The 24,322-nt window shown below is 55.5% G+C and overlaps 1 protein-coding gene across 1 annotated transcript in view; it reads left to right on the top strand.

Annotated features, from left to right (window-relative positions):
- Nucleotides 1-24,322, top strand: part of SEMA4B (semaphorin 4B) — a 567,312-nt gene that overhangs the window by 535,185 nt on the left and 7,805 nt on the right. Inside the window, exons 12-14 of the mRNA XM_069625216.1 lie at nucleotides 1,115-1,230; nucleotides 10,967-11,133; nucleotides 17,972-18,066. Coding sequence (XP_069481317.1) covers nucleotides 1,115-1,230; nucleotides 10,967-11,133; nucleotides 17,972-18,066 — 378 coding nt within the window. The remainder of the gene's footprint in view (nucleotides 1-1,114; nucleotides 1,231-10,966; nucleotides 11,134-17,971; nucleotides 18,067-24,322) is intronic.

Below are 24,322 nucleotides of genomic sequence, written 5' to 3'. Positions count from 1 at the left end.
GCCTCGCATGCCTGGCACCAGCAGCGCTACCTCGCATGCCTGGCACCAGCAGCGCTCCCCTCTACTCTCCCCGCCTGGCACTAGCAGCACTCCCCACCTGGCACTAGCAGCACTCCCTCTCATGCCTGGCACTAAAAGCACTCCCTCTCATGCCTGGCACCAGCAGCGCTGCCTCTCATGCCTGGCACCAGCAGCGCTCCCTCTCATGCCTGGCACTAGCAACGCTCCCTCTCATGCCTGGCACTAGCACCACTCACCGCTCTCCCTGCCTGGCACTAGCAGCACTCCCTCTCATGCCTGGCACTAGCAGCACTCCCCGCTCTCCCTGCCTGGCCCTAGCAGGGCTCCTTCTCATGCCTGGCACCAGCAGCCCTCCCCACTCTCCCTGCCCGGCACTAGCAACGCTCCCCCTCATGCCTGGCACCAGCAGCGCTCCCTCTCATGCCTGGCACCAGCAGCACTCCCTCTCATGCCTCGCACTAGCAGCACTCCCTCTCATGCCTGGCACCAGCAGCACTACCTCTCATGCCTGGCACTAGCAACGCTCCCTCTCATGCCTGGCACTAGCACCACTCCCCCTGCCTGGCACTAGCAGCACTCCCTCTCATGCCTGGCACTAGCAGCACTCCCCACTCTCCCTGCCTGGCACTAGCAGCACTCCCTCGCATGCCTGGCACTAGCAGCACTCCCCACTCTCCCTGCCTGGCACTAGCAGCACTCCATCTCATGCCTGGCACTAGCAGCACTCCCCACTCTCCCTGCCTGGCACTAGCAGCACTCCCTCTCATGCCTGGCACTAGCACCACTCCCCACTCTCCCTGCCTGGCACTAGCAGCACTCCCTCTCATGCCTGGCACTAGCACCACTCCCCACTCTCCCTGCCTGGCACTAGCAGCACTCCCTCGCATGCCTGGCACTAGCAGCACTCCCCACTCTCCCTGCCTGGCACTAGCAGCACTCCATCTCATGCCTGGCACTAGCAGCACTCCCCACTCTCCCTGCCTGGCACTAGCAGCACTCCATCGCATGCCTGGCACTAGCAGCACTCCCCACTCTCCCTGCCTGGCACTAGCAGCACTCCATCTCATGCCTGGCTTTCTGTTTACATTCTCAGATGATGGCAGGTTACACAAGGCTGTCGCTATCAACAAGACGGTCCATATCATCGAAGAGATGGTCCTATTCAAAAACAGGAACCCTGTGCAGGAACTCCTGCTGGATGCGAGCAAGGTAACCATTGCACCTTAACTGTCTGTGTATTTCTTAACCCCTTAACTGCTGGGCTATCATGCATGTCTATGCAAATAGGACGCGCATACTCGCCCTCAGCACTTGCGTGCACCGGCCGCAGCTTGTATAATGCCTTTGAGCGCAGGTAAAGGCACCCGAAGAGACACGTACACAGCGCAATCTGTACATTATAGTATTGAAAATGAGTGCATGCCTGCTCCACTCACAATGTAACATTTCTGATTTATTAACACATGTAGGACAGTGAGGACACACATGAAGACGTGCCCTACACTATGTACAGCGTCTTCCCCGTTGCCCTGTGGGTAGGACAGTTTGCACACCGCACGATTTACTCTGCGCCTCCTACTGGTGATTGGGGCTGAGCTTCCCGCGTGTCCGTGGTTTCCCTCTGCCCAGATCCTAAATCAGCGCCCCATGTAAAATAATCTGCGGGTTATAATGTAGCCTTATAGACTGAGGGGCGAGTCCTTATTGGGAGATAATGGCCCGCTACGTCAGCGCCCCATGTAAAATAATCTGCGGGCTATAATGTAGCCTTATAGACTGAATGGCGAGTCCTTATTGGAAGATAATGGCCCGCTAAGTCAGTGCCCCATGTAAAATAATCTGCGGGCTATAATGTAGCCTTATAGACTGAGGGGCAAGTCCTTATTGGGAGATAATGGCCCGCTATGTCAGCGCCCATGTAAAATAATCTGCGGGTTATAATGTAGCCTTATAGACTGAATGGCGAGTCGTTATTGGGAGATAATGGCCCGCCACGTCAGCACCCCATGCAAAATAATCTGCGGGCTATAATGTAGCCTTATATAATGAGGGACAAGTCATTATTTTGAGATAATGACCCACCACCAAGTTATGGCCTGAGGCGAAGCCAAGGGATAAGTTTGGGGAAGGGTTATTATCCCAAATGATAATGCCCCCTCCCGCGGTGCACAAGGCCCCTCCCGCGGCGTACAAGGCCCCTCCCGCGGCGTACAAGGCCCCTCCCGCGGCGTAAAAGAGCCCTCCCGCGGCGTAAAAGAGCCCTCCCGCGGTGTAAAAGAGCCCTCCCGCGGTGTAAGTAAAAGAGCCCTCCCGCGGTGTAAAAGAGCCCTCCCGCGGTGTAAAAGAGCCCTCCCGCGGTGTACAAGGATACTAGTCCTCGCTGTTCGTAGCAATACATGTTTTGCAGTTTTCATGGTGAAGTAAAAATGGTGCTTTAAGGGTGAGTAAAGTGAACCGACACACTGAGCTAGTAAATTGAATGTGGTCTTATTTGGTAATATTTAAATAACATGTTTGTCTTCATAAGTGAAGCATTTTAATTGCAACTTGCTATCCATGTGGGATTCCGGCAACCCTCGAGCTCCCACCTACCCATGGGGGATCCCGGCAACCCTCGAGCTCCTAGCTATCCATGGGGGATTCCGGCAACCCTCGAGCTCCCACCTATCCATGGGGGATCCCGGCAACCCTCGAGCTCCTAGCTATCCATGGGGGATCCCGGCAACCCTCGAGCTCCTAGCTATCCATGAGGGATTCCAGCAACCCTAGAGCTCCTAGCTATCCATGGGGGATTCCGGCAACCCTCAAGCTCCCAACTATCCATGGGGGATTCCGGCAACCCTCGAGCTTCCAACTATCCATGGGGATTCCAGGAAACCCTAAAGCTCCCAACTATCCATGGGGGATTCCGGCAACCCTCGACCTCCCAACTATCCATGGGGATTCCGGCAACCCTCGACCTCCCAGCTATCCATGTGGGATCCCGGCAACCCTCGAGCTCCCACCCATCCATGGGGGATCCCGGCAACCCTCGAGCTCCCAACTATCCATGGGGGATCCCGGCAACCCTCGAGCTCCCAACTATCCATGGGGATCCCAGAAACCCTCGAGCTCCCAACCATCCACGGGGATTCCAGAAACCCTCGAGCTCCCAACTACCCATGGGGATTCTGGCAACTCTCGAGCTCCCAGCTAGCCATGGGAATCCCGGCAACCCTCGAGCTCCCAGCTATCCATGGAGGATTCCGGTAACCCTCGAGCTCCCAGCTATCCATGGAGGATTCCGGCAACCCTCGAGCTCCCAACTATCCATGGAGATTCTGCCAACCCTCGAGCTCCCAGCTATCCATGGGGATTCCGGCAACCCTCGAGCTCCCAACTATCCCTGGGGGATTCCGGCAACCCTCGATCCGGCAAAACTCGAGCTCCCAGCTATCCATGGGTGATTCCGGCAACCCTCAAGCTCCCATCTATCAATGGGGGATTCCAGCAACCCTCGAGCTCCCAGTTATGCATGGGGGATTCCAGCAACCCTGGAGCTCCCACCTATCCATGGGGGGGATCAGCTCCTAACTATCAATGGGGGATTCCGGCAACCCTCGAGCTCCCAACTATCCCTGGGGGATTCCGTCAACCCTCGATCCTGCAACTCTTGAGCTCCCAGCTATCCATGGGGATTCCAGAAACCCTCAAGCTCCCAACTATCCATGGGGATTCCAGAAACCCTCGAGCTCCCAACTATCCATGGGGATTCCGGCAACTCTCGAGCTCCCAGCTATCCATGGGGATCCCGGCAACCCTCGAGCTCCCAGCTATCCATGGGGATCCCGGCAACCCTCGAGCTCCCAGCTATCCATGGAGGATTCCAGCAACCCTGGAGCTCCCTGCTATCCATGGGCGATTCCGGCAACCCTCGAGCTCCCTCCTATCCATGGGGGATCCCGGCAACTCTCCAGCTCCCAGCTATCCATGGGCGATCCTGGCAACCCTCGACCTCCCACCTATCCATGGGGGATCCTGGCAACCCTCGAGCTCCCAGCTATCCATGGGGATTCTACCAACCCTCGAGCTCCCATCTATCCATGGGGATTCCGGCAACCCTCGAGCTCCCATCTATCAATGGGGGATCCCGGCAACCCTCGAGCTCCCAACTATCCATGGGGATTCTGGCAACTCTCGAGCTCCCAGCTAGCCATGGGAATCCCGGCAACCCTCGAGCTCCCAGCTATCCATGGAGGATTCCGGTAACCCTCGAGCTCCCAGCTATCCATGGAGGATTCCGGCAACCCTCGAGCTCCCAACTATCCATGGAGATTCTGACAACCCTCGAGCTCCCAGCTATCCATGGGGATTCCGGCAACCCTCGAGCTCCCAACTATCCCTGGGGGGTTCCGGCAACCCTCGATCCGGCAACCCTCGAGCTCCCAGCTATCCATGGGTGATTCCGGCAACCCTCAAGCTCCCATCTATCAATGGGGGATTCCAGCAACCCTCGAGCTCCCAGTTATGCATGGGGGATTCCAGCAACCCTGGAGCTCCCACCTATCCATGGGGGGGATCAGCTCCTAACTATCAATGGGGGATTCCGGCAACCCTCGAGCTCCCAACTATCCCTGGGGGATTCCGTCAACCCTCGATCCTGCAACCCTTGAGCTCCCAGCTATCCATGGGGATCCCGGCAACTCTTGAGCTCCCAGCTATCCATGGGGATTCCAGAAACCCTCGAGCTCCCAACTATCCATGGGGATTCCAGAAACCCTCGAGCTCCCAGCTATCCATGGGGATCCCGGCAACCCTCGAGCTCCCAGCTATCCATGGGGATCCCGGCAACCCTCGAGCTCCCAGCTATCCATGGGGATCCCGGCAACCCTCAAGCTCCCAGCTATCCATGGAGGATTCCAGCAACCCTGGAGCTCCCAACTATCCATGGGGACTCCGGCAACCCTCGAGCTCCCAGCTATCAATGGGGGATTCCGGCAACCCTCGAGCTCCCTGCTATCCATGGGCGATTCCGGCAACCCTCGAGCTCCCTCCTATCCATGGGGGATCCCGGCAACCCTCCAGCTCCCAGCCATCCATGGGCGATCCTGGCAACCCTCGACCTCCCACCTATCCATGGGGGATCCTGGCAACCCTCGAGCTCCCAGCTATCCATGGAGGATTCCAGCAACCCTGGAGCTCCCAACTATCCATGGGGACTCCGGCAACCCTCGAGCTCCCAGCTATCAATGGGGGATTCCGGCAACCCTCGAGCTCCCTGCTATCCATGGGCGATTCCGGCAACCCTCGAGCTCCCTCCTATCCATGGGGGATCCCGGCAACCCTCCAGCTCCCAGCTATCCATGGGCGATCCTGGCAACCCTCGACCTCCCACCTATCCATGGGGGATCCTGGCAACCCTCGAGCTCCCAGCTATCCATGGGGATTCTACCAACCCTCGAGCTCCCATCTATCCATGGGGATCCCGGCAACCCTCGAGCTCCCAACTATCCATGGGGATTCTGCCAACCCTCAAGCTCCCAGCTATCCATGGGGATTCCGGCAACCCTCGAGCTCCCAGCAATCAATGGGGGATTCCGGCAACCCTCGAGCTCCCAGCTATGCATGGGAGATTCCAGCAACCCTGGAGCTCCCACCTATCCATGGGGGATCAGCTCCTAACTATCAATGGGGGATTCTGGCAACCCTCGAGCTCCCAACTATCCCTGGGGGATTCCGTCAACCCTCGATCCGGCAAACCTTGAGCTCCCAGCTATCCATGGGGATTCCGGAAACCCTCGAGCTCCCAACTATCCATGGGATTCCAGAAACCCTCGAGCTCCCAGCTATCCATGGGGGATCCCTGCAACCCTCGAGTTCCCAGCTATCCATGGGGGATCCCGGCAACCCTCGAGCTCCCAACTATCCATGGGGATTCCGGCAACTCTCGAGCTCCCAGCTATCCATGGGGATCCCGGCAACCCTCAAGCTCCCAGCTATCCATGGGGGATTCTGGCAACCCTCGAGCTCCCAGCTATCCATGGGGGATCCCTGCATCCCTCGAGCTCCCAGCTATCCATGGGGATTCTGCCAACCCTCAAGCTCCCAGCTATCAATGGGGGATTCCGGCAACCCTCGAGCTCCCAGCTATCAATGGGGGATTCTGGCAACCCTCGAGCTCCCAACTATCCCTGGGGGATTCCAGCAACCCTCGATCCGGCAACCCTCGAGCTCCCAGCTATCCATGGGCGATTCCAGCAACCCTCGAGCTCCCACCTATCCATGGGGTATCCCGGCAACCCTCGAGCTCCCAACTATCAATGGGGGATTCTGCCAACCCTCGAGCTCCCAGCTATCCATGGGGATTCCGGCAACCCTCGAGCTCCCAGCTATCAATGGGGGATTCCGGCAACCCTCAACCTCCCAGCTATCCATGGGAGATTCCAGCAACCCTGGAGCTCCCACCTATACATGGGGGATTCTGTCAACCCTCGATCCGGCAAACCTTGAGCTCCCAGCTATCCATGGGGATCCCGGCAACTCTCGAGCTCCCAGCTATCCATGGGGATTCCGGAAACCCTCGAGCTCCCAACTATCCATGGGATTCCAGAAACCCTCGAGCTCCCAGCTATCCATGGGGGATCCCTACAACCCTCGAGTTCCCAGCTATCCATGGGGGATCCAAGCAACCCTCGAGCTCCCAACTATCCATGGGGATTCCGGCAACTCTCGAGCTCCCAGCTATCCATGGGGATTCCGGCAACTCTCGAGCTCCCAGCTATCCATGGGGGATTCCGGCAACCCTCGAGCTCCCAGCTATCCATGGGGGATCCCTGCATCCCTCGAGCTCCCAGCTATCCATGGGGATTCTGCCAACCCTCGAGCTCCCAGCTATCCATGGGGATTCAGGCAACCCTCGAGCTCCCAGCTATCCCTGGGGGATTCCGGCAACCCTCGATCCAGCAACCCTCGAGCTCCCAGCTATCCATGGGCGATTCCAACAACCGTCGAGCTCCCACCTATCCATGGGGGATCCCGGCAACCCTCGAGCTACCAACTATCAATGGGGGATTCTGGCAACCCTCGATCCAGCAACCCTCGAGCTCCCAGCTATCCCTGTGGGATTCCTGCAACCCTCGATCCGGCAACCCTCAAGCTCCCAACTATCCCTGGGGATCCCAGAAACCCTCGTGCTCTCAACTATCCATGGGTATTCCAGAAACCCTTGAGCTCCCAACTATCCATGAGGATCCCAGAAACCCTTGTGCTCCCAACTATCCATGGGGATCCCAGAAACCCTTGAGCTCCCAGCTATCCATGGGGATCCCAGAAACCCTCGTGCTCCCAACTATCCATGGGGATTCCAGAATCCCTCGAGCTCCCAGCTATTCATGGGGGAACCCGGCAACCCTCGAGCTCCCAACTATCCATGGGGATTCCAGAAACCCTCGAGCTCCCAACTATCCATGGGGATTCCAGAAACCCTCGAACTCCCAGCTATCCATGGGGGATCCCGGCAACCCTTGAGCTCCCAGCTAGCCATGGGGATTCTGGCAACCCTCGAGCTCACAACTATCCATGGGGATTCCGGCAACTCTCGAGCCCCCAGCTATCCATGGGGATCCCGGCAACCCTCGAGCTCCCAGCTATCCATGGAGGATTCCGGCAACCCTCGAGCACCCAGCTATCCATGGGGGATCCCTGCATCCCTCGAGCTCCCAGCTATCCATGGGGATTCTGCCAACCCTCGAGCTCCCAGCTATCCATGGGGATTCCAGCAACCCTCGAGCTCCCAGCTATCAATGGGGGATTCCGGCAACCCTCGAGATCCCAACTATCCCTGGGGGATTCCGGCAACCCTCGATCCAGCAACCCTCGAGCTCCCAGCTATCCATGGGTGATTCCAACAACCCTCGAGCTCCCACCTATCCATGGGGGATCCCGGCAACCCTCGAGCTACCAACTATCAATGGGGGATTCTGGCAACCCTCGATCCAGCAACCCTCGAGCTCCCAGCTATCCCTGTGGGATTCCTGCAACCCTCGATCCGGCAACCCTCGAGCTCCCAGCTATCAATGGGGGATTCCGGCAACCCTCAAGCTCCCAACTATCCCTGGGGATCCCAGAAACCCTCGTGCTCTCAACTATCCATGGGTATTCCAGAAACCCTTGTGCTTCCAACTATCCATGGGGATCCCAGAAACCCTTGTGCTCCCAACTATCCATGGGGATCCCAGAAACCCTTGAGCTCCCAACTATGCATGGGGATCCCAGAAACCCTCGAGCTCCCATGGGGCTTCCAGAAACCCTCGTGCTCCCAACTATCCATGGGGATTCCAGAATCCCTCGAGCTCCCAGCTATTCATGGGGGATCCCGGCAACCCTCGAGCTCCCAGCTAGCCATGGGGATTCCGGAAACCCTTGAGCTCCCAACTATCCATGGGGATTCCAGAAACCCTCGAGCTCCCAACTATCCATGGGGATTCCAGAAACCCTCGAGCTCCCAGCTATCAATGGGGGATCCCGGCAACCCTCGAGCTCCCAGCTAGCCATGGAGATTCTGGCAACCCTCGAGCTCACAACTATCCATGGGGATCCCGGCAACCCTCGAGCTCCCAGCTATCCATGGAGGATTCCGGCAACCCTCGAGCTCCCAGCTATCCATGGGGATTCCGGCAACCCTCGAGCTCCCAGCAATCAATGGGGGATTCCGGCAACCCTCGAGCTCCCAACTATCCCTGGGGGATTCCGGTAACCTTCGATCATGGCAAACCTCTAGTTCCCAGCTATCCATGGGTGATTCTGGCAACCCTCGAGCTCCCACCTATCCATGGGGTATCCCGGCAACCCTCGAGCTCCCATCTATCAATGGGGGATTCCAGCAAACCTCGAGCTCCCAGCTATGCATGGGGGATTCCAGCAACCCTCGAGCTCCCACATATCCATGGGGGATCAGCTCCTAACTATCAATGGGGGATTCCGGCAACCCTTGAGCTCCCAGCTATCCATGAGGATCCCGGCAACTCTCGAGCTCCCAGCTATCCATGGGGATTCCAGAAACCCTCGAGCTCCCAGCTATCCATGGGGGATCCCAGCAACCCTCGAGCTCCCAACTATTCATGGGGATTCCGGCAACTCTCGAGCTCCCAGCTATCCATGGAGATCCCGGTAACTCTCGAGCTCCCAGCTATCCATGGGGATCCTGGCAACCCTCAAGCTCCCAGCTATCCATGGAGGATTCCAGCAACCCTCGAGCTCCCAGCTATCCATGGGGGTTCCCGGCATCCCTCGAGCTCCCAGCTATCCATAGGGATTCTGCCAACCCTCAAGCTCCCAACTATCAATGGGGGATTCTGGCAACCCTCAAGCTCTCAACTATCCCTGGGGGATTCCTGCAACCCTCGATCCGGCAACCCTCAAGCTCCCAGCTATCCATGGGGATCCCGGGGACCCTCGAGGTCCCAGCTATCCATGGAGGATTCTGGCAACCCTTGAGCTCCCAGCTATCCATGGGGGATCCCGGCAACCCTCGAGCTCCCAGCTATCCATGGGGGATTCCGGCAACCCTCGAGCTCCCAGCTATCCATGGGGGATTCCGGCAACCCTCGAGCTCCCAACTATCCATGGGGATTCCAGCAACCCTCAAGCTCCCAACTCTACATGGGGGATTCGGCAACCCTCGAGCTTCCACCTCTCCATGGGGGATCCCGGCAACGCTTGAGCTCTAGTTGAACAATGGGAATTAAGGCCCCCAACACAAAAACTGTATTCAATGGAATCATGCAAATTGAGTCCAATTGTATAGCATGTATGCGCCCTCTCCCACAACTCCCTGATATAGTACCTACTCCCAGATAATGTGCCCATCCCAAAATTCATTAGAATGGGGATAGCCAACCTGTCACCAACCAGATGTTTTGGCCTAAAACTCCCCCGATCTCTCACCTCCGGCAACACTGACTGGGGCTGAATGGAGCCACGTCCCAAACCATCTGGTGGGTATCAAGCTTGCGACACCCGAGCGAAGGTGCATAATGGCTGCACTTATGTGACAGATACTTCCCATGCAGAGAGGCAAGCCGCTGCACAAAGCCTGCTGGCATGGAGTCCTGGGCATACTCACAGACCTGGCTTCCCCCGGCAGCCCCTCCTCTTCTAAAAGTCGCCCAAGGGAGAGCAAAGCTTAGCTCAGAAAAGAGAGGGGCCAGTAACCCTTCCATCCCATTGCATTAACAGGTGGTGAAGCCATTTTATCCTTGCATCCAAATTCCAACACCCTCCAAATAAGTGGACAGTGTCCAAGGTTACCAATGCTTTATTGTTGCAACGAGTGAGCAAATAAAGTTAGCGCCATGTGCAGTGTGCATTCTATAATGAGTGATTCAAGCACTCATCCCTTTTATCAGAAACATATCTGTCAAATGTAAAGCTCTGGGGTGATTACTTGAAGATCTGGGGGTGATTACTTGAAGATCTGGGGGATTACTTGAAGATCTGGGGGGTGATTACGTGAAGATCTGGGGGGTGATTACGTGAAGATCTGGGGGGATTACGTGAAGATCTGGGGGGATTACCTGAAGATCTGGGGGGATTACCTGAAGATCTGGGGGGATTACCTGAAGATCTGGGGGGATTACCTGAAGATCTGGGGGGGATTACCGATTATGAATCAGCTGAGATCCACTGGAGGGATATGGAGCCCAGTAGTCCTCTTGATGTCAAATACATGTATTTGTGGCTTTGGTGGGAATGAGCTGAGAAGTCTCCCCGGGGTAGAGGTTGCAGGTCCCCTGCAGAGTGTTCATTCCATCGCCCCTAAACGTAAAGAGACGACCATGTCCCAGATCAGACGTGCTGGCTCCATAGGAGAGGAGATCCAGGTCCGTAGGCGGAGTTAGGCTCAAGCAAAAGGAGAGACTGCTTTGATTGCTGGACACGCCCTAATGAATGTTCTTTCTTTTTCCAGGGTATGCTCTACGCCTCCTCGTATTCTGCAGTGGTGCAGATCCCGCTCTCCAACTGTAGCACTTACAGTAGCTGTGGAGAGTGTGTCCTCTCCCGGGACCCATACTGCGCTTGGCACAGCAAGGCATGCGTCATCGTCCCTCGCTTCACCACGGAGATGGACACGCAGTGAGTGCTTCGCTCTTCCGCTTCTGTAGTCACTACTCTCAACCATGTGTCGCTCTGACACTCAACCTCCTGCTCCCTTCAGGGGTCTGCCATGCCCACCTCTCCGGCGGCTGCTATATGTGACTCTGATTGTGTTGGGATGTTTCTCATCTATACTTGACCCCCATCTTGACTGATGGGACGCACCACATCTATACCTGACCCCATCTTGACTGAAGGGACGCGCCACATCTATACCTGACCCCCATCTTTACTGATGGGACACGCCACATCTATACCTGACCCCCATCTTGACTGATGGGACGCACCACATCTATACCTGACCCCATCTTGACTGAAGGGACGCGCCACATCTATACCTGACCCCCATCTTGACTGATGGGACACGCCACATCTATACCTGACCCCCATCTTGACTGATGGGACGCGCCACATCTATACCTGACCCCCATCTTGACTGATGGGATGCGCCACATCTATACCTGACCCCCATGTTGACTGACCCCCCATCTTGACTGATGGGATGCGCCACATATACAGCTGACCCCCATCTTGACTGACCCCATCTTGACTGATGGGATGCGCCACATATATAGCTGACCCCCATCTTAACTGACCCCCATCTTGACTGATGGGATGCGCCACATATATAGCTGACCCCCATCTTGACTGACCCCATCTTGACTGATGGGATGCACCACATATATAGCTGACCCCCATCTTAACTGACCCCATCTTGACTGATGGGACGCACCACATTGCCAGTTGGACACATCTTACATTGCCTATTTCGAGGGGATTGGGTCCTCCGACGTATTCCATAACTATGACAGGTAATGTCCACAGCTGTGCTGCTTCGGAAAATCTTTGGCGTCTGCGTCCTGCGTCGATGACATCAATGCACCGTCCCCGAGGACCTCCTCCGGCCGACGTCACCCGATGTGATAAGTAGGATGCACGACGCCCGTAGCCTCAGTTCCGTTTTTTTCCGCGAACGTGTTCGCTTCGTGAATCTCGGTACGCCTCGACTCGGAGTTTGCTGTTTTCAATTCTCGGTTCGTTGAACCTGTTTGGTTTTTTGTGAAGACCTGTTCGTGACGATGTCTACTTCATCTTCAACCCCGCGTCCGGGCTTTAAGAAATGCGGGGACTGTGGATCCAAGATGTCGGTCACGGACTGGCACGACGCCTGCCTCTGGTGCCTCGGGGAGGCCCACGATACGGACGACTGTGTCGACTGCCAGTCGCTCACGGCAAAGGCCTTGCGGGAACGCAAGAAGAAGCTGTTGGTAGGCCGGGTGTCTAAGCCCCGAAAGTCGAGGTCTGCGGGGCTTTCGACGGATGACTCGAAGGGCGACTCTCCGCGTCATCGTCGGAAGTCTAGTGGGTCTCCTTCCAGGAGTCTGTCTCGCCACTCCTTCGCCTCTTCGAGGCATTCCCGGAAGCGCAGGCATAGGTCGCCTTCCCCGTTCTCTTCCGAGGACTCCGCCAGTCGGCGGGTCGCTTATCCCTCCATGCAAGCGACACCGGAGGAATGGGCTTCCTTCGGGAAGCAGATGCTAGCAATTCTTGAATCGCAGGGCACCGGTCCGTCCGCTCCTCCGAGTGGGGTCGGTCGGCACCAGTCGAGAGACACCGCTCGTATGCCTTCGGGCTCGGGTGGTCGGCACGGCTCGCGGGAGAGGTCCCACTCGGACCAGGGTAGCCGTTCTCACCATGCCCATTCCAGGTCCCGGTCCTCGACGCACTCGAGACCGCGTGATCCTGTGCCGTCTTCGAAGAAGACGTTGACGCCTGTGGCGCCGAGGTCGTCGACGATTTCTCTTGAGGCTCCGCCTCCGAGGGGGTCGTCGACGCCATCGGCGCCTAGGTCGTTGAGAGACATGCTCGGAGCTCCGGCTTCGAGGCCTGTGTCGACGCCGCCGATGCTGGCGGCGCTGCAGCTGACGTCGACGCCTTTTCTGTCGACGCCGGTACCGACTCGTTCGGCACCCTCGACCCCTTTCGAGGCAGTGGTGTCGGAGGGGTCCCATGGCACGGGGTTTGCCCCTAGAAAGGCTCTGGCTAAGGTCAGGCACTGCTTTGGTCCCCAGAGGTCTTCCTCTCCCCGCCTGGAGTACATTTTAGAGGGTGATGAAGGCTCTGATGACAGCTTGGTTCCGGTTACAGTTCCAGATGAGCTTATCTCGGGTCATAGCCAGTTTGATGACCTGAGGCAGTCACTGCATGATGCCAGTGGACTGGACACCTCAGGTGGAGTTTTGTAGGCCGGAGCCTGGCATTCATGCCGATTCTTCATATCGGCGCCTTATGTCTCGGGTCACCGAGTATTTGGGTTGGTCAGCTCCCCCAGGGGAGTTCATTCAGGATGATCTCACGGACATCCTTGATCTCGGTCCCCCCACTGACCCGGTTTTGCCGTTTCATATGGCTCTGCAGAGAAGGGTGGCGGCGGCTTGGGCTGCTCCGGAGAGTCTCCCGGCAGTGGGTATGTCTTTGTCGCGAAAATACCGTCCAGCCAGTAGCGACCCCTGCTACTTGTCCAGGCACCCCACTCCGGAGAGTTTGGTGGTGCAGGCGGCTACGGCCCCGGCAAAGCAGGCGTCGTATCCTACCATCCCTCCGGATAGGGACGACAAACGCTTTGACGGCTGGGCTTAGAAAGTGTTTTCTTCGGGGGGTATGGCGCTTCAGGCGGCCAACTCCATATGTGCTTTGTCTCGTTTCACACACACTCTGTGGAACTGTGTTGCATTAGCGGCTGAACATATTCCCGAAGGGGACGAACGGGATGGTTTCCTTGCTATGGTTCAGGATGGCAAGGATGCCATGTGTGAGGCCGTTCAGTCGGGTTTGGACTTGGCAGATTGAGTCAGCCGGTCCATGGCGGCGAGCACCATAATGCGCAGGTTTGCGTGGTTGCGGAAGTCTGGGTTCGCTCCTGATGTGCAGTCCCGGCTCCTCAACATGCCCTTTGACAGTGAACAAGTGAACACCTTTTTGGCAGCAAGGCTGATGAGCCTTGAGAGGTTGCACACCTCCAAAGCTGCAGCGAAGTCGTTGGGCGCTGCAGTTCGCCAACCTCCGCCTTTTCGTCCTAGGGGACAGCAATGGAGGGGAGGTTCCTTTCGCTATTACTCGTCCTTCAGTAAAGCGAGAGGAGCTGGCAGTCAAAGAGGCCAACACAGGGGTACCAGAGGTGGACGACAGGGTACCTGTGGTGCCAAGGCCGCTCGGGCAGTTGCCTCTTTGCCCTCAGGCAACGCTGCAGCCGCTACCACTCAGTCATGAGGCCAGGTCCCATGGTTCGCCGGTTGGGGGAAGACTGGCGCAGCATCTTGTAGAGTGGCAAGCCATTACTTCGGATGTGTGGGTTCTGGAGATCATAACCCACGGCTACTGTCTTCCTTTTCGGCAGAGGCCTCACGACAATCCACCAGGGAACCTCTCTTTGAAGTGTCTGGATCCACTCCTTGCGCAGGAAATTCAAGCCATGCTGGAGAAAGGCGCCATAGAACTGGTGCCTGTAGCGGAGAGGAACAAGGGATGGTATTCCCCTTATTTATTGATTTCGAAGAAAGACGGGGGATTGAGACCCATCATGGACTTGCGCGGTTTGAACAAACTCCTCAGGAAGGACAAGTTCTAGATGGTGACTCTTTCTCAAGTCCTCCAGGCCCTTCAACTTCAGGACTGGTTGGTGTCTCTCGACCTCAAGGATGCTTACTTCCATGTGCCGATCCATCCCAAGCACAAGAAGTACCCGAGGTTGGCGACTCGCACTTTCAGTTTCGGGTCCTGCCGTTCGGATTGACCTCCGCCCCGAGGGTTTTCACCAAGCTCATGGTGGTGGTGGCAGCGCATCTCAGGAAAGGGGGATTCACGTCTACCCCTACCTGGACGATTGGTTGATCAGGAGGAGCTCTCCCGAGCAAGTCCTGGATCATCTGTCCGTCACCTGCCACTCCATTCACAGGCTGGGCTTCTCCCTCAATTTAAAGAAGTCCCATTTGACACCAACGCAGCGGCTCCAGTACATCGGAGCAGTGCTCGACACGTCCCTGGGGCAGTGTTTTCCTCCTCAGGTGAGGGCTCTTCACATTCAGCAGATGGTGGACAAGTTTCAATTTGCCCAGGATCTCCCAGTGTCCGAGTTCTTGAGACTGCTCGGCCTTATGGCATCCTGCATTCTTCTGGTGCCAGAGGCTCGTCTGCGGATGAGGTCTTTCCAGTGGGCACTCAAGCTCCAGTGGTCTCAGTCCTCCAGCAGGCTGTCGGACCCTGGTCAGGTGCCGTCCTCGGTAGCCCGGGACCTTCTGTGGTGGGCCGTCGAGGGCAATCTGATGAAGGGGGCCCCATTTTGGCTGCCCTGGCCGGAGGTGACGATCGTGACGGACGCATCCCTCACGGGATGGGGAGCTCATGCCAACGAGTTAACAGTCAGCGGTCGTTGGTCTCCGTCGGAGTCCAGACTCCATATCAATCTGTTGGAGCTGAGGGCCGTCAGGCTAGCCCTGAAGGCTTTTCTGCCGACTGTGCGTGGAAAGAGTGTCCTGATTCTAACGGACAACACGGTGGCCATGCACTACCTCAACAAAAGGGGGGGGTGTGGGGGCAGTGTCACTTCCGCTGTGCAGGGAGGCGATGCAGCTCGAGTTCTGGGCCATCCAGCAGGAAGTTTCGATCTCGGCGGTTCATCTGGCCGGAGACGACAACGAGACGGCGGACGCTCTGAGCAGGCAGAGCACGATCTCTCACGAGTGGGAGCTGGCTCAGGAGATTCTCCTGGAGATCTTCGCCCTTTGGGGGACCCCTCAAGTGGATCTCTTTGCCTCCAGTGTCAACCGGAAGTGTGAAAGGTTTTGCTCGCGGGAATTTCCTCCAAAAGGAGCCTTAGGAGACGCGTTCGTTGTGGAGTGGTCATTCCCACTGCTGTACGTGTTTCCTCCAGTCCCCGTCATCCCGCAAGTGCTGCAGAGGTTACGGAGGTTCGGTTCCCGGATGATCCTCATTGCTCTGGCGTGGGCCCGGAGGAGTGGTACCCGGACCTTCTCGACTTGTCCATCTGCCCTCCACGTCGTCTTCCCTACCGAGACGATCTGCTCTCACGGGAGGGTGGGGGGGGTCAGGTTCTCCATCCAGAGGTCAGATCCCTCAACCTTCACGCTTGGCTTCTGCAAGGTTGAGGTATAAGGATTGGGACCACCCTGAAGACGTGATGTAGGTGTTGCTCTCGGCCAGGCGGCCGGCAACAAAGTCTCTGTACCGTTGCCGTTGGAGAAAGTTCTGCGACTGGTGCATAGTTAAGAATGTGGATCCTTTTGATTGTGACATTCCCATGGTTCTGTCTTTTTTGCTTTCTTTGGCCCACAGGGGCTTGCAAGTGGGGACCATTAAAAGTTACCTGGCGGCGCTGTCCATATTTAAGCGCTCGTCTGAAGAGTGTTCCTATTTTAAGATTCCTTTAATTTCGCAGTTCTTGAAAGGGCTCAGTAATGTGTTCCCTCCGTCACCTTTTCTGGTACCAGGTTGGGATTTGAACCTTGTTCTTAAGTTTCTTATGGGTGCTCCGTTTGAGCCTTTACATTCTTGCCCTTTGAGACTGTTGACTCTGAAAACTGTGTTTTTGGTTGCGGTCACTTCCGCTCGCAGAGTGAGTGAGTTACAGGCACTTTCAGTTAAGCCACCCTTCACTGTATTTCACAAGGACAGGGTTGTCCTTAGAGTTCGTCCTTCTTTTCTTATGAAGGTGGTTTCGGAATTTCATTTGAGCCAGAAGGTTGTTCTTCTGGCGTTCTATCCTCCTCCACATCCTGGTAAGGAAGAAGAGAGGCTCCATAGGCTTGATCCTCGGAGAGCGTTGAGTTTTTATATTTCGCGCATGTCCCGGGTCAGAGTGGACGATCAACTTTTCATTGATTATGCTGTAAAGCATTTGGGACAAGCTGTGAAAAAACAGACTTTGTCTCGTTGGATTATTTTAGCTTTCTCCGAGTTTTACCGCTTGGCGGGTAAGGATCCTCCGGCTGGCTTGCGGGCCCATTTTACCAGGGAAGTGGCTGCGTCTACTGCCCTGCAGAGGGGAGTTCCTATTCGTCACATCTGTGATGCAGCCACCTGGGCTTCAGTACATACTTTTGTACGTCACTACTCCCTCGATTCCATCAGAGGGCAAGATCTGGCCTTTGGCAAGGCAGTTCTCTATTCCGCAATTTGATTGGGCATGCTAAATTTGTATTCTAAATTCTTTCCCACCTCCTTGCTTGGTACTGCTTTGGGAGTCTGTCATAGATATTGAATACGTCGGAGGAACCAATCCTCTCGAAGAACAAGTTACTTTATTACCTGGTAACGTTCTTTCGATGGGATGGTCCGACGACGTATTCCATATCGCTCCCTCCCTGCCCCGCTGCAGAATTTCTTTTGCGATTGCAGCTTGCGTTCCGCAAGGCCTTGTGTGTCTGACTGGCAGAAAACTGGTGGCACACGTTCTGGGAAAAAACTATAACTGAGGCTATGGGCGTCGTGCGTCCTACTTATCACATCGGGTGACGTCGGCCGTCGGAGGAGGTCCTCGGGGTCGGCGCATCGACGCAGGACGCAGACGCCAAAGATTTTCCGAAGCAGCACAGCTGTGGACATTACCTGTCATAGATATGGAATACGTCGTCGGACCATCCCATCGAAAGAACGTTACCAGGTAAGAAAGTAACTTGTTCTTCTATATGATTCCATAGGCCCGCTTCCCCCTTCAGTTTACAGTGATATTACGGCTCTCTCTTCCAATAGCGAGTGGCTTCTTTGACGCTAAATCCTGGCGCGTTGTTTTTCCTCTTAGGAACTGGGTCCAAGACATTGAAGAAGCCGACACAAGACTTCACTGCCCGAAGGGGAACTCACCGGGGCCCGTGGGCCGAGCACTGCAGCCAGCGGGTGAGTATTCTGGGATGGCCTACCGGAAGCGCCACGTGTTGCTAATAGTGAGGTCCTTCATGCAAGCAGTGGTCAGAGTGTACGAAAAGAAGAAGTGGAACTATGTTCCCCGCTGGCCCACCTGGATCCCCACAAACCTTGTCACCATGCCCCTCAGACATACAATACAAACCCCCAAACACATGTGCCTGCTGTTTAAGGGAACGTTCAGCTCAGTGCACTGATGTGCACGCTTCAACTGCTTCCTACACTTTTAGTTTAAAACCAAACCATTCTGGAATGGATTCTTTTTAAAATAAAAAAGTATAGGAGCTGTAAAACGTAATTTTAAAAAAAGCAGTGGAGCACTGCTCCCACCCACTTCGACCACTGCATGGAAGTAGTCTTGCATAGCACCCGTCTTCCATGTTGGCAGGCCTCTTAGAGCTAGAGTGATTTTTTGTACCATTTTAATCCAACACACTTTGCAAACAAAATTCTCTCTAGTCGCTGAGAACAAGTATTATTGTTGGAGTTTTTTTGAAAGATTCCAATGCATAAGCCCGTGAAATGTCTGGGAACGTTGAGTTTTTCCCACAATCCCCCTGGACATCTCCTGGCCGCCCTTCTGGAGGGTTTTCAACCAGTCATCAAGGCGCACACTCCCTAGAAATAGACCCACACACAGTCCCAATGGAGTTCTGAGCTTCCCGCATCAACACAGCAGCAAAGCTACCTTGCATGCTCCCTCTCCCCGCTACCCTGACCCCCCACCCACATCAACACAGCAGCAAAGCTACCTCGCATGCTCCGTCTCCCCACTAACCTGACCCCCCCCACCCACTTGCATCAACACAGCAGCAAAGCTAACTCGCATGCAACCTCTCCCCGCTACCCTGACACCCCACCCACATCAACACAGCAGCAGTTACCTTGAGTGCTCCCTCTCCCCGCTACCCTGACCCTCCCCTGCATCAACACAGCAGCAAAGCTACCTCGCATGCTCCCTCTCCCCGCTACCCTGACCCCCCCTCCGCATCAACACAGCAGCAAAGCTACCTCGCATGCTCCCTCTCCCCGCTACCCTGACCCCCCCCACCTGCAACAACACAGCAGCAAAGCTACCTCGCATGCTCCCTCTCCCCGCTACCCTGACCCCCCATCCGCATCAACACAGCAGCAAAGCTACCTTGCATGTTCCCTCTTCCTGCTACCCTGACCCTTCCCCACCTGCATCAACACAGCAACAAAGCTACCTCACATGCTCCCGCTACCCTGACCCCCCCCCCCACCCGCATCAACACAGGAGCAAAGCTACCTCGCATGCTCCCTCTCCCCACTACCCTGACTGCCCCATCTCAACCGGCATCAGCACAGCAGCAAAGCTACCTTGCATGTTCCCTCTCCCCGCTACCGTGACCCGCCCACCCACATCAACACAGCAGCAAAGCTACCTCGCATGCTCCCTTTCCCTGCTACCCTGACCCCCCCACCTGCATCAACACAGCAGCAAAGCTACTTCGCATGCTCCCTCTCCCCGCTACCCTGACCCCCCCTGCATCAACACAGCAGCAAAGCTACCTCGCATGCTCCCTCTCCCCGTTACCCTGACCCCCCCACCTGCATCAACACAGCAGCAAAGCTACCTCGCATGCTCCCTCTCCCCGCTACCCTGACCCCCCTGCATCAACACAGCAGCAAAGCTACCTCGCATGCTCCCTCTCCCCGTTACCCTGACCCCCCCCCTGCATCAACAAAGCAGCAAAGCTACCTCGCATGCTCCCTCTCCCCGTTACCCTGACCCCCCCCACCTGCATCAACACAGCAGCAAAGCTACCTCGCATGCTCCCTCTCCCCTCTCCCCTGACCCCCCCACCTGCATCAACACAGTAGCAAAGCTACCTCGCATGCCCCCTCTCCCCGCTACCCTGACCCCCCACCCACATCAACACAGCAGCAAAGCTACCTCGCATGCTCCCTCTCCCTGCTACCCTGACCCCCCACCTGCATCAACACAGCAGCAAAGCTACCTCACATGCTCCCTCTCCCCGCTACCCTGACCCCCCCACCCACATCAAGACAGCAGCAAAGCTACCTTGCATGCTCCCTCTCCCCGCTACCCTGACCCTCCCACCTGCATCAACACAGCAGCAAAGCTACTCGCAAGATCTTTCCCCGCTACCCTGACCCCCCCCACCCGCATCAACACAGCAGCAAAGCTACCTCGCATGCTCCCTTTGCCCACTAACCTGACCCCCCACCCAGATTAACATAGCAGCAAAGCTACCTCGCATGCTCCCTCTGCCCACTAACCTGGCCCCCCCACCCGCATCAACAGAGCAGCCAAGCTACCTTTCATGCTCCCTCTCTCGCTACCCTGACCCCCCCACCCGCATCAACACAGCAGCAAAGCTACCTTGCATGCTCCCTCTCCCCGCTACCCTGACCCCCACCTGCATCAACACAGCAGCAAAGCTACCTTTCATGTTCCCTCTCCCCGCTACCCTTTCCCCCCCCCACCCGCATCAACACAGCAGCAAAGCTACCTCGCATGCTTCCTCTCCCCACTAACCTGACCCCCCACCCGCATCAACACAGCAGCAAAGCTACCTCGCATGCACCTTCTCCCTGCTACCCTGACCCCCCACCTGCATCAACACAGCAGCAAAGCTACCCCGCATGCTCCCTCTCCGATACCCTGACCCCCTGCCCCCACCCGCATCAACACAGCAGCAAAGCTACCTCGCATGCACCTTCTCCCTGCTACCCTGACCCCCCACCTGCATCAACACAGCAGCAAAGCTACCCCACATGCTCCCTCTCCCTGATACCCTGACCCCCTGCCCCCACCTGCATCAAAACAGCAGCAAAGCTACCTCGCATGCACCTTCTCCCTGCTACCCTGACCCCCCCACCTGCATCAACACAGCAGCAAAGCTACCCCGCATGCTCCCTCTCACTGATACCCTGACCCCCTGCCCCCACCCGCATCAACACAGCAGCAAAGCTACCTCACATGCTCCCTCTCCCCTGACTCCGTCACCCGAATCAACACAGCAGCAAAGCTACCTCGCATGCTCCCTCTCCCCGCTACCCTGACCCCCCTAGCAGCAAAGCTATCTCGCATGCTCCCTCTCCCAGCTACCCTGACCCCCCCACCCGCATCAACACAGCAGCAAAGCTACTTCACATGATCCCTCTCCCCGCTACCCTGACCCTTCCCCCCTCCCCCCAGGTCTCTCAGATCCACCAAAGCACGTGGAAATCTTGCAAATGGCAGCCGTGTGCAGTATAAGTCCCAGGAACAATGCATGCACAGATTTACAAGTACAATCTCACAAAAATGTCTTAGTCTAGGAACCACATCAATCAAAACATTTAGGGTTTATAGTGCGAGCCCCCAGAACCCTAAATCAGGTGTAAAATGCATGTGCAAAAGCGTTGTGCCTGGTTTTACACCCACTTCCGCACTTCAGGGAAGGTGCAGCATTTGGCAGGCAGAGGGGGTGGGGTCAACAGAACAAACATTTTGGTCGGCAAATTCCATTTGGAATCTATTGCCAGGGATACACGGCAAGGCGCGTTCACACTTGTTTTCGCTGCACAGGACACATTATAAACGTACGCCTAGATTTGCATTAATTTAGTTTCCCGTCACCTCCGTGCAATGCATCATAAAGAAAATTGTCCCCTTTTTGTTATCGTGAGGTTTAATTTCCAGGACCTGGACTGGTTCACGGTTCTGGGAAGCCAACCTGGTAAATGTGTTGCTCACACTTGGTATCGAGGCTGAGCAGCAAGGCTTAGACTTAGGAGAACAGGGCTTTGGCGGCAGGTAGAGTCAGCATTTGCGATGTACATGCATATTACAATATCCACATAGATGAATATCGGAATACACTATTTATCAAGAACGCACATGCACTCGAGTCCAAAACACGACCAACTAAGCAAAGCAAACTATACACAAAAGCCAGCATTGTTTGTAACCCAAAATGCATTACACACCACTGGTTTTTACACAGTTAAATAAGCATACGCACTGTTCTCCAGCATTGGAACTTTCATAGATTGACGGGCTGTTTGGATAGTCCCCGTCGTCAGGCTGGGAATTCTCTGTAACATTAAGGCAGTTTACATTTAAGTTTGAAGCTCTGGTCACTTTAATGTTCTCTTAGAGTCATTTTGGGTCATATTGCAGCACAGCCAATAGACAGACTCCCTTAGCTCCAATGCAGGAGACCGTGCTTACATGTTTTACCGCACGTTCACGTGTTCAGAGTCTTCTGAATGTTCTCTTCATTCAATGATCTACACACTTGTTTTCATCAATCTTTTGTCATTTTTGGTGAATTACCCTAAAAAACGAATGAGAAAAAAATCAAGGTAGAGAAGACAGTTTTTGGTCGAATTTTTGCAACATTTTTTTTTTAAATGGGGTATGAGGTGGGGGGATGTGGGGGGAGGTGCGGAGTATCTCCCGCCGCATTATTTAAAAATAAAAGTGAAAAAATCCAAAACAACGTTGGTAATTCAACCCAAAAAACATTTCTTTTCCATCTCAATTTGTTTTGTTTTTTTCTCGTACATCCATTTTTGGAAGACCTCGGAGTTCTTTCCTATTGTGGGGTTTGGGAGTGTTATTACATCGCTGGTGCTTTTCTGCCGGCCAATCCTTTGCCACCTCGGGGTTAAGGCTTGTTGGGGGATTCGTCTTCACCCACCACGGCTGATCGAAAGGCAAAGAAAAGCCTTTTCAAGGAATGCTCCACCTGCTACTTGACGAACATCTACGCGGAAGACCAACAGGTAGAATGCATCGGCTGCCTGCACCCGGAACACAATGGGGTTCGTTACGAGTACGGCGGTAGCCGTGCCGGTAAAACCAGCAGGTAGTGTATCTACTGCCTGCCCCCAGAACACAATGGGGCTCATTACGAGTCTGGTGGTAGCCATGCCGGTAAGACCAGCAGGTAAAATGCATTGACTGCCTGCACCCAGAACAGAATGGGCCTCATTACGAGACCGGCAGGAGCCGTGCCAGTAAAACCAGCAGGTAGAGTGTATCTACTGCCTATACTCAGAACCCAATGGGGAGCATTACGAGTCCGGCGGTAGCTATGCCGGTAAGACCAGCAGGTGGAGTGTATCGACTGCCTGTACTTGGAACACAATGGGGCTCATTACGAGTCTGGCGGTAGCCGTGCCGGTAAAACGAGCAGGTAGAGTGCATCGACTACCTGCACCCGGAACACAATGGGGCTCATTACGAGTCTGGCGGTAGCCGTGCCAGTAAAGTGTATCTACTGCCTGTACTCAAAACACAATGTGGAGCATTACGATTCCAGCAGTAGCCGTGCCGGTAAGACCAGCAGGTAGAGTGCATCGACTGCCTGCATCCGGAACATGATGGGGCTCATTACAGGTTCAACGGTATCTGTGCCGGTAAAACCAGTAGGTAGAATGCATCAACTGCCTGCACCCAGAGCACAATGTCACCTTGTGTTCCATCTGTCATTCCTTCTCAAACAAGGCTCTCCGGGGTCGGCAAAGAAGATTGGTGACTGGGCTTGACGAGGGTACTTTGGCCTGCGACTCTGCCTCCTTTCAGAGCCACGCTATGCTCTGCCATGGCGGGCCCCAGGACCTTACTCTCGTGGGAAGAGGGTGAGGAGAGCACATGCCCCTCACACACAATCTGCCCAGGATACAGCAATCAAAGTACCGGAGCGCACGAAGGCCGCTGTGGCGGCTACATCGACGATGCCTTCAGCCTCCAGGGCACACTCGACCCTCAAACTTTTCTTCCCTCACTTATAAACTTAATTCTTCCATTTGTGACTGCCTTTCTGCTATCGGGTTTTGCATGCTTCTCTTTATTTGAATCCATCCAAGACAGTATTTTCTTTCCTGCCTCTTATCCGGGGACCTTCCTTTTCCTTCTTAACGCCACTTTTCTACTGATTCTGATTGATTTTCTTTCTCTCTCTCTCTCTCTCTCATTTTTGATAATTCCCTTTAAGTTTCTTCTCCTATTGCTCTTCTTTCTCAATCCTGCCATTTGGCGTTTTAGAACATCCCGCGCCCAAGCCTAATGATGAGCTCTTCTTGAATCTGCCCAAGTCTAGCTCAACCTCGCAAGACTTTCTTACTGTACTTTTCATTTGACATTTCCCCGTAGCTGCTCGGTTTCATCCCGACTGCCGCGTGCATTGCCTCTCTTGCATGGAGTCCTTGTCCTGCTAGTCTTCACTTCTGTGGGTCATCATCTTCGGTC

Source organism: Ambystoma mexicanum, chromosome 11 (assembly GCF_040938575.1).
Source record: "Ambystoma mexicanum isolate Mex_15411 chromosome 11, UKY_AmexF1_1, whole genome shotgun sequence".
In the NCBI taxonomy this organism is placed as follows: Eukaryota; Metazoa; Chordata; class Amphibia; order Caudata; family Ambystomatidae; genus Ambystoma; species Ambystoma mexicanum.
This window is presented reverse-complemented; position numbering and strand designations above follow the sequence as displayed.